This window comes from Thalassophryne amazonica, chromosome 6, assembly GCF_902500255.1.
Source record: "Thalassophryne amazonica chromosome 6, fThaAma1.1, whole genome shotgun sequence".
NCBI classification, from domain to species: Eukaryota; Metazoa; Chordata; class Actinopteri; order Batrachoidiformes; family Batrachoididae; genus Thalassophryne; species Thalassophryne amazonica.
Window position 1 is genome coordinate 18,120,858 of NC_047108.1, and position 10,142 is coordinate 18,130,999.

The window sequence follows — 10,142 nt, forward strand, 5'->3', positions numbered from 1 at the left end:
TGCACGGCGCACGCACGCGCATATAAGCTCCGCCTCCACGTCCTCTGAAAATACTACAAACTACTACTACTACTACTACTAATAATAATAATAATAATAATAATAACAATAATAATAGTAAACACAAAATAAGAACTCATAAATAGTAAAATAAACCGTTTCAAGAAAGTTTATAAATGTTGAAAGTTTTTTCATATCAAATGAATTACAATAAATGTTTAATATAATGTCAGTAATGTTTAATATGGCAGAAATATTACAATATTATTTTCTGATTCATTTTTTAACAGTCGCTGCATTATTGTTTACATTAAGAGTCTGTTATCCGATGCTTCCACCTGGTGGCCAGAAAGAGAACTTCATTTCCAAATGAGACGTGCACTCGGAGTGCAGTCCTTCGCCAGGGTGAGAAAGTCTGAGTTTCTGACTCACTGGGTCTTTGTGATGACATAAAGTAAGAATACAACATGACTAAAATAAAAATCTGTTCCACATCATCACGGCACGGTGGATTAGTGGTTAGCACTGAGCCTGGCCACAGGAAGGTCATGGGATCGATCGCTTCTCACCCTTTCCGTGTGGACTTTGTATCTTCTCCCTCTGTCTGTGTGTGTTCAATCAAAAACATGCTTATTTAGGGTCTGCTCCTTTCTCTGCCCCTGAGCAAGGCAGCGTCTCTACATCTGGAGTTGGTCCCTGGGCTCCGGATTGTGGCTGCACACTGCCCCTAGTGGTTGGATTGTGTCTAATTGTAATTGGGACGGTTAAATGCAGAGGACAGACTTTGTGGGATGTATGAAATATGTACAGTGACATTATTATTATTATATTGTCAAAGAGATGCAAGAAAGAGAACAGATGACATATGTGGAGGCACAGTTGAAATGTTCTTTCTTCACAGTGTTGTCATCACGTGTCCACACATTATGAATTTTAATGGACACAGACAGACAGATGGACACCTCCTCTGTCCACAGAGGATTTGCTGTGTGGACTGAGAGCGTACGCTGGAGCAACACGTGCACTACGCTATAGAACCACCTGGAGTCCTGGATGACAACCAGCCACCTCTCTAAGCTGTCTACTGCAGCCAGGTGGAACGTGGGGGTGTCCCAATAGAAATGAGGGCGTGTCCCTCACCTTCAGCCGCTGGAGTCTTCAACACTGAAGAACATGTCCAGCAGAGAAACTCACCACATGGACTAAATGTGGTGTCTGATGTTCCCTCACGGTGTTACTGATCCTCCTCATCTCAGTCTCTCCAAGTAAGAGTTTATTTAACCAACCAACCAAACAAACCACCAACCAGCCAACTCGTGGACATTCAGTGTGATTTTGTCTGCTGCTCTCACTCCGTCCAGCAGAGGTCGCTGTTGCTGCGGTGTCGTTGCTGCATTTCACCGCAGAGAAGAAAATGTGGCGGAAACAAAAGAATGTTTTGGTGGAAAAAAGGAAAACAAACGGCTGGAATGTGAGGGTTTAACGGACTCGGTTTGTTTGTTTGTTGACAGCGGCAGCATGGTGAGTGTTTGGTCACCGTTAAACTGCTGACAGCATCCTGCAGGCTGTTCGGTTTTTATTAACACAAATAACCGTTATTATTGTCATTATTGTTACTTTTAATCAGAGATTATTTTGACTGTAAAATGACGTTTGGTAGCAAAGCGGGCTGTAAAGCACGAATTGTGCTGATTATGTTGTGCAGAAAAACCAACAACAAAAAAAAAACAATGTCCATAGGTCAAAGAAAAATATTAAAAACAATTCATACACTCTTTTATTGATGCTTGCCGTTTTCAGCTCATCTGTGTAATTTATTTTATAAGATTAATCAATTAGTGTTTATATCAATTAACGCTAATTCGTGGTTTGATGAATTAACTCTAATGAGCAGGGGTAGTGGTCAAGCGATTAGTGGGCTTGGTTTCAGTGTAGGAGGTTCCTGGTTCAAACCCCACCCCTGCCACATTACTCCATGTAATGTGGAGTTTCATCAAGAAGGGCACTCGGTGTAAAACGTGCCAAATCAACATGCAGATCCCCCTCAGACCTGCTATGGCGACCCCAAGTGAAAACAAGAGAGCATATTTATTAATTAACTCTATATATTTATTAATTAGCTGTAATGAACAGATTTGTGTTGGAAATATCAGAAAACAGACACGATGTATCAGTTCAGTTGTTCTGACGCGTTTCTTTGTAAGGAGATCAAACACAACTTCATGACAGCATCACACCAACAACAGCAACAAATCCTGGACCGAATCATAGTTAAAGAATTAACACACATACTGTGCTAATCTATAAACGTCCAACGTGTGTGTGTGTGTGTGTGTGTGTGTGTGTGTGTGTGTGTGTGTGTGTGTGTGTGTGTGTGTGTGTGTGTGTGTGTGTGTCCGTCTTTGTCTGGCCTGTTGCCTATCAACAGTAACAGCAGCAGTACACAGGTATACACAAATACAAGCATCCTGATAACATCCGGATTCTTACAGATCCGCAAACAGCCCAAATGTGTCCTTTCTTCTCAAAATGCTCCAGAACAGTGAATGTTACAGTCACGTCACTGTTAGCAAACCGCTCTGTGCCAGTCCTACAGTTGTCGCTGGCTAGCTAAACTGCTAACACTGTTATAGGAGTTGAACCAGAAACACAAAAGATGGACTGTGAAGAGTAGATCAAGTCCACCTTCATCAAATGTGACCTAAACCTAAGGATGCATCACTGCTCCCAGTGTGGTAAACCTGTCTTATTTCTTTAAAAACTTAATGAGAGCACAGCGCTCCAGGGTTGTTGTTCTTTTTCATATGACCCTCAAAATTAGGTCAAGGTTATTTATTTTTTCCATTTAACCTTTATTTAAACAGGAATGTCAATTGAGAACTGGTTCTCATTTCTAATGACGGGCAGGCCAAGAGGCAGCATAAGAGACAAATACAAATTAAAAAAAAAAATACAATTATAAAACAAGTCATACCAATCAAAAGCAAGTGCAATGATCTTGTACCATTGATTATATGGAATTTTTAAAAGAGGAAAGCAGAATAAATGAGTAAAGCTTTCAAAATGGACTGCATTCATATAGCTCTTTTCCATCTACATCAGAAGCTCAAAGCGCTTTACAGTGATGCCTCACATTCACCCATTCACATACACTCACACAACAATGCCAGGGTGCTGCCATGCAAGGCGCTCACTACACACCGGGAGCAACTAGGGGATTAAGGACTTTGTCCAAGGGTCCGTAGTGATTGTCTGGCCAGACTGGGGTTTGAACCAAGGATCCTCTGGTGTGAAGCCCAGTGCTTAACCACTAGACCATCACCTCCCCTACAAGGTCAGAAAACTGAAAAGAGGAGGAACCGAAGGAGGTGCAGGCTTTGGGTAGGAGGAAATTGATGAAGCTACTGGAAGGTAAACTGTGATTTGTGTTGTGACCACGAAGGTGCGGTCGCTGGTGTAAAGGGGTTTCCCCAATCAGAGTTTTATAAATGAACAGAAACCAGTGAGTTTGTCTGTGAGAAGAGACAGAAGACCAGTTTAACAGAGAGTACACACGGCTGTGGTGAGAGTTAAACAAAGCGGACAGCAGCGTGGTCAGTAACGTCCAGTTTGTAAAGAAGAGTTTTTGAGGCAGACCTGTAGACCACATCACCAGAGTCCAAACCCGGAAACACTGCCATGTTAACCAGAAGCTGTTTTGCCGAGTGTGTAAAGGAGGATAAGGTAAAGATTTGACCTTTGTGAGCAATACGTTGTTTTTTTTCACACTTTATTGACTTTTTTCATTAATGAGATAAACAACAAACTGCAAACATTTAACAACAGCCCTCCACCCCACCCTCAACAGTACAAAATTATCAGCAAGAAAAAATAAAAATAAATAAATGTTTCATTAAAAATAATGATATAATAATAATAATAAGATAAAATTGGAAATCCAGTCTCCAAGAAATCAAGCAAAAACAGTAAGTGGTCATAGATACATACATACATGTGCATACTTACATGTACATAAAAAAGTGTATTAGCTGTATTAGTGTATTAGTTTAATTACAGTGTATTTGTTTAATTACAGTTGACATGGAAAATCCCAGGCCTTGGTGATGGTGGTGGCACCAGTCCTTATCCAGTCACAGGCAGCTGTACATTTCGGTCATCCATAAAGTGTAAGAAAGAAGTCCACAGCTTATGAAATTCCTCAGTTTTACCTCTGACTATATAAGTCAGCTTTTCTAGGTCCCTCAGTATCTTTCTATTTTAAACCAACCACGCATTTGGCTTGCAACAGACAGAAATGAATAAGTTTACATTTCTTTAAATTTGCAGAGAAACTTTCAGGGTGAATATGGAGTAAACATAGTCTCGCTTCCATTGGAATAACACTATCTGTCAGTCTAGAGATCAGTTCGAGTACCTCTCTCCAGAACATCTGGATTTTTTGACATTCCCACATGCAATGGAACGGAGTTCCAACTTCCCCAGTGTATTTGACACAATCATCAGGAATATCCAGATTAAAGCGGTGTAATTTAACTGGTGTAATATATGTCCTGAGCAACCACTTGTATTGTACCAGTTTGCCTCTCGTATTTATAGTTTGGGTTTGGGCCAGAAGGGATGTCTTCCCCCACTCCTCTACTGAGATGTCCTGCTGTAGGTCATTTTTCCATGCAGATAGATATGAAAGGGAGTTGTCTTAGAGCTTACTAGTAATATGTCATAAAACATAGACAACTGGCCTCTGTCATGCAAGTGTTTAACTGTAAGTTTTTCAGTGGTAGACAGTGGGGGTTCCAGAGTAGTTTTAAGTTCGGAGTAACCAAAACTCTTAATTTGCAAGCATTTTATGTGAGTTTCAAATGAGAGTTTGCTGTCGAGAGAGACTTGTACCTCGACATAATCTCAGAGCCTGTCTGTTTAAAAACTGTGCTTTTGGTTTTATTATTTGTTTTTAAAGTTAAATGGTGACTGGAGAAGGTGTGTTGGATGCTATTGAAACTGGCCTGCACTGAAAAGGTGCAGTAGTCAGGAAGGAACTAGATGTATAACTAATGGTCATCAGCATAAAGATGTACATGGGAATCACCTGTGGCAAGCGCAATGTTATTAACATAAATTCTGAATCTGACGTTTGACCTCTGTAATTGCAAACAAAGGCTACTGTACCAAATATTAACATTGATTTTCACAGGTGTTGAAATACTTATTTGCAGCAGTAACATACAAATAAATTATTAAAAAAATCATACATTGTGATTTCCGGATTTTTTTTTTTTTTAGATTATGTGTCTCACAGTGGACATGCACCTAAGATGAAAATTTCAGACCTCTCCATGATTTCTAAGTGGGAGAATTTGCAAAATCGCAGGGTGTTGAAATACGTATTTTCCTCACTGTAGTTTTGGAGCTTTAGGTGTTGTTGCTATGAGCTTCATTACTAATATTAAGCTGAAGCTCACAGAGCTGTGTGTAGTAAATACTGTCATTGCAGAGAAAACCAACTCTCCTGTAGCTAGTTAAGTGGTGTTTTATTCTTTCAGTGCAATTATTAAAAAAATCCACTATATTTTGTCCTGTGCAATATATATGCACCAATTATTGCAGATCCAACCTTTTTTCACAAAGTAAATAAAACCCTAGGAAAAATGGAGGGTGATATAATACTCGCAGGGGATTTTAATCAAGTTTGGGATCCTTATATCAACCAAAATAGATTCACTGGATCTTCAGTAACTAAAGATAGAGCCACCATACACATGCTAAGCGAGGACAATAGCCTGGTTGATATTTTGCGGTTGATTAATTCATGTGAAAGAGAATACACTTTTTTTTTTCAAACTGTTACAAAACCTACTCGAGAATTGATATGTCAAATAATATAACCAAGCAAGTTGTACACTGTAAAATTAATACAACTGCCTTGTCTGATCATGCTTCTGTAGAACTGGGAATTGATGTACACAGTGATAGTGAAAGAAAGGGTAGATGGAGACTTAACACTTCATTATTATTCAATGAGACTTTTAAATGATCACTAGAGGAAGAGTTACAATCCTTCTTTGAAATAAATACAGGGAGTACGAATAGAAGATCAATTGAATGGGAAACCTCAAAAGCTTCTGTTTGTGTGAAAATCATAGCCTGTGCCTCCAAAAAGAAGGAGGAGGATGTGAATAAATAAAAGAATTGGAAGCTAAAATTAGAATACAAGAAAGAGAATTGGCAGATTGTTTTTTAAACTGGTTATACCAAGACATCTGTAAACATAAATTTGAACTTAATCAAATCTATGATAAGAAGGTACAATATGCCTTATTTAGGTTGGGAACACCCTTTTACAAAGAAGGAGAAAAAACTGGCATGTTGCTTGCCAAACAGTTAAAACAATGCAACTCTAGTAATTTAATACCAGCAATTTAAAAAGGTAATGCAACTGTGACTGATAATAAGGAAATCAATGCAGTATTGGAAGAATACTATGAGGATTTATATTCCCCAGAAGTGCCTTCCAATCCTAAAGAATTAACAGATTTTTTTTACTAAAGTGGACTTGCCTAAACTGTCATTAGATCAAGCAGGAAATTAGATGGCCCCATTACAGACACTGAAATAAATAACTCGACAGTATATTGTGTATGAAGAATGGGAAGTTGCCTGGGTTTGATGGTTTTCCCATTGAATATTATAAAGAATATATTAACATCCTGGTCCCAGTGTTGAAAGAGGTATATAACGAAGCATTTGCCTTACAGTCTCTTCCCCCAACCTTTAATGAGGCCTTAATAACAGTATTAGCAAAGAAAGATAGAGATCTGCTACAACTCTCTAATTACCGCCCTATCAGTCTGCTTAATGTGGACTGTAAAGCCCCTTTCACACCGGGGCTGGTCCCGGTTGCTCCCAGTTGCGCCGTGCGTCATTATGATGATGCCACGTGGAAGCAACTCAGTGCCAAGACGATGCAGCTCGGCGCCACAACAGCGCGAGGGCGCAAAGGAGGAAGCAAGTCGGGCGCCGAAAAATTAAACCTGTTTAATTTTTTGGGGGTCCTGTGCTCGACGCAGAAAGGAAGTGGTTCCAGCGCAAGTCGGGGCAAAGAGGCATTACCCGACGTGACTCGAAGCCAATTTATGATTCCTGCTGTGTTGCATTGTTCCCACAGTATAAATCACACAGGATTGTTGTTATACCGTGTACTTAATGCAGTAAAAACTACATGCTGAAGAAAAAAAAAAGCAGAATGATTGCCAGAAATATCCAGTAAAAAGTCCGGACATCTCTAGTCCAGTCATGGACGTTCGTTCACGCGCGCACATGTGAACAATTAAAAGAAAAAAAGTCTGGCTCCAGGCATTAGTTCCTTGTTCTCTGCTCAAACTCTCACATCACAGTTAAAAAAAAAGGGACAAAAAAGGACATAAGTCCTGAGACAGGACATGTTAACATCAAATAGAAGTCCAGACATCTCCACATTCGCTTGAAGGTTCGTTCGCGCGTGCGCATCTTGCTCAAAGGAGGAAAGAAGAAAAAAAATTGTCTGCAGGCAGTTAGTTCCTTTTTCTCCTCAAACTCTCTTATCACAGTTAAAAAAGGACATAAGTCCAGGACATGTCAACATCAAGTTGAACTCCAGGCATCTCCACATTTGCTTTAAAGGACGGTTCATGCGCGCGCATCTCGCTGTCAAAGAAGGAAGGAACAGACAGCAAAAACAGCTCACTACTTCCAAGGGCAGCGACGTGTGTACTGTGTTCAGAAAACAGACTGGATGAGAGGCAGAAAATGAGGCTATTTAAAGTTTAGAGTGAGGGGGAGCAACTGGCAGCACCTGGCAGCCAAACTCGCAGCGCAACGAGACGTCATCAGGCGCAAGCCGACACAGTAATTAACCGGCAATTACCTCCAAACAGCGGTTTTTCGGCGTCGTCATGGCGCAATAGGGAGCAACTGGGAGCAGCCCCGGTGTGAAAGGGGCTTAAGATTCTGACAAAAATTTTAGCAACTCACTTGGAGAAAGTCTTGCCACATATAAACCCAGATCAAGTAGGATTTATGAAAAACAGATCATCAACTGATAATATGAGAAGACTGCTACATTTAATCAACTGATTAAATGTAGAAGTCTTCTCATATTATCAGGTTTTTTTGTCTTGATTTAGAGTGGTCTAAATCAAGAAAAAAAATGGTCCAATGGTAGCCCTCTCCCTTGATGCGGAGAAGGCTTTTGACCGAGTTCAGTGGGATTTCTTGTTTGCAACCTTGTCAAATTTTGTTTTTCAACCTCGTTCGTACCTGGGTCAAAATGCTGTACAACAGTCCTAAATCTTCAGTAATAACAAATGGTATTATGTCACCCTTCTTTGATCTAAAAAGAGCCACGTGGCAAGGATGCCCTCTGTCGCCCCTTTTGTTCAATATCTCCTTAGAGCCATTGGCTATCAGCTTTAAAGGAAATTCAAATATTTGAGGTGTGGAGGGGGGTGGGAAACAACATAAACTGGTAAATTGGTCTTGTTAAAAGACACAGCTCCCTCTACACCTCACTTAATAAATACAATTCATTCCTATCTGGTGTCAGGTTACAAAATAAACTAGACGAAATCTGAGGCTATGCCAATATCGGGGCATAGTAGTGCAAATTTAATGCGCTTGGTTTCAGTGCAGAAGGTTCCGGGTTCATATCCCACTCCTGCCACATTTCTCCATGTAATGTGGAGTTGCGTCAGGAAGGGCATCCGGCGTAAAATCTGTGCCAATTCAACATGCAGATCCACCTTGGATTTGTTGTGGCGACCCCGAGTGCAAACAAGGTAGCAGCCGAAGGGACTTACAGTAGTGGAAATGTAATGACTCAATTTGGATTTAAATGGGTTCCAAAGGGAATGAAATATTTGGGAATTAAACTTAGTTGGGAGGTGGAAGAAATGCCAGCATTAAACTTTGAGCCAATTTTGCAAAAAAAAATTAAACTAATCTGGATAAGTGGGAAAAAAAATAAGCTGACATTATGGGGAAAAGTGAATGTAATAAAGATGGTGGTAAATAAGCTGACATTATGGGGAAAAGTGAATGTAATAAAGATGGTGGTCTCTCCACAATTTAACTATACTCTTATGATACTACTAGTGACAGTGTCCCCAACACTATTGGGTCAATATGAGACATTAATTAACCCCTTAACGCCTACTGTCGCATATATGCTACAATATTTGACTCAAATATGCAACATACCAAATTGACCAGTATGCCTATTGTCGCAAATTTGCAACATACCATTATTATAACATTATAACATAAATTATTACCAAAATACCAAAATTACTATTTATTTTTTGTGCAAAAGTGTAATTAATAATCTCAACATTATTTACCATCTACTTAAAGGCAAAAACACACACAAAACATTTTTTTATATACAGCCATATAAATTCAGGCGTTAAGGGGTTAAACATTTCCTCTGGGAAGGAAAAAAAAAAAGCCAAGAATTAAAATGACCAAATTATAATCAGTAACAAGGGAGTGCTTGGTCTACCTGATCCTATGCTGTACTATATCTCTTTTGAGATGGCAAAAAGTGCCATTCATTGGACCAAAAGTAATCATTCAAACTGGGTTGTAATTGAACAGTCCTTGTCCTCCCCATTCACACTCATATATCTGTCCCAGAAATCAGGGTCTCCAACCCTATTATGCTACTCTCCAAAGAAGTCTGGATGAAAATGCATAAACTCCTTAAACTGTCACATTATGAACAGTCATATTCCTCTCTTTGGCAAAACTCTGCCATGTGTATTGAAAGGACACCAGTCTATTGGAAGAGTTGGTACAATCAAACAATATGTACACTTGATAACTTGTATGAAAATGAAGTGTTTATGTCTTATGATGATTTACTGAAAAAATATCATCTTGGGGGAAGTAACATTTCTGGAAATATCTCCAGATAAGGAACTGTGTCATGTCATTGCCTCCACAAAATAAGGACAACTTCATCCTGGACTGTCTGGCCTTGCCACCACGTCATCATCGAGCCTCTTTGTTCCACCAAAGAATCAGCTCCGCACTCTGTAGTGACTGTAAAAATTTAAAGGTCTTATGGGAAAAAGACATTGGATGTGTGTTTCAGGATAAGGAATGGAGGA

The 10,142-nt window shown here is 39.6% G+C and overlaps 1 protein-coding gene across 2 annotated transcripts in view; it reads left to right on the forward strand.

The window, feature by feature from the left end:
* The first annotated feature begins 1,382 nt into the window (after window positions 1–1,382).
* Window positions 1,383–10,142, forward strand: part of cxxc1a (CXXC finger protein 1a) — a 25,140-nt gene continuing 16,380 nt past the window's right edge. For both annotated transcript variants that reach the window (XM_034171847.1, XM_034171848.1), the window contains exon 1: window positions 1,383–1,521. In XM_034171847.1, the coding sequence (XP_034027738.1) occupies window positions 1,519–1,521 (3 nt within the window). In that variant the 5' untranslated portion in view covers window positions 1,383–1,518. The remainder of the gene's footprint in view (window positions 1,522–10,142) is intronic.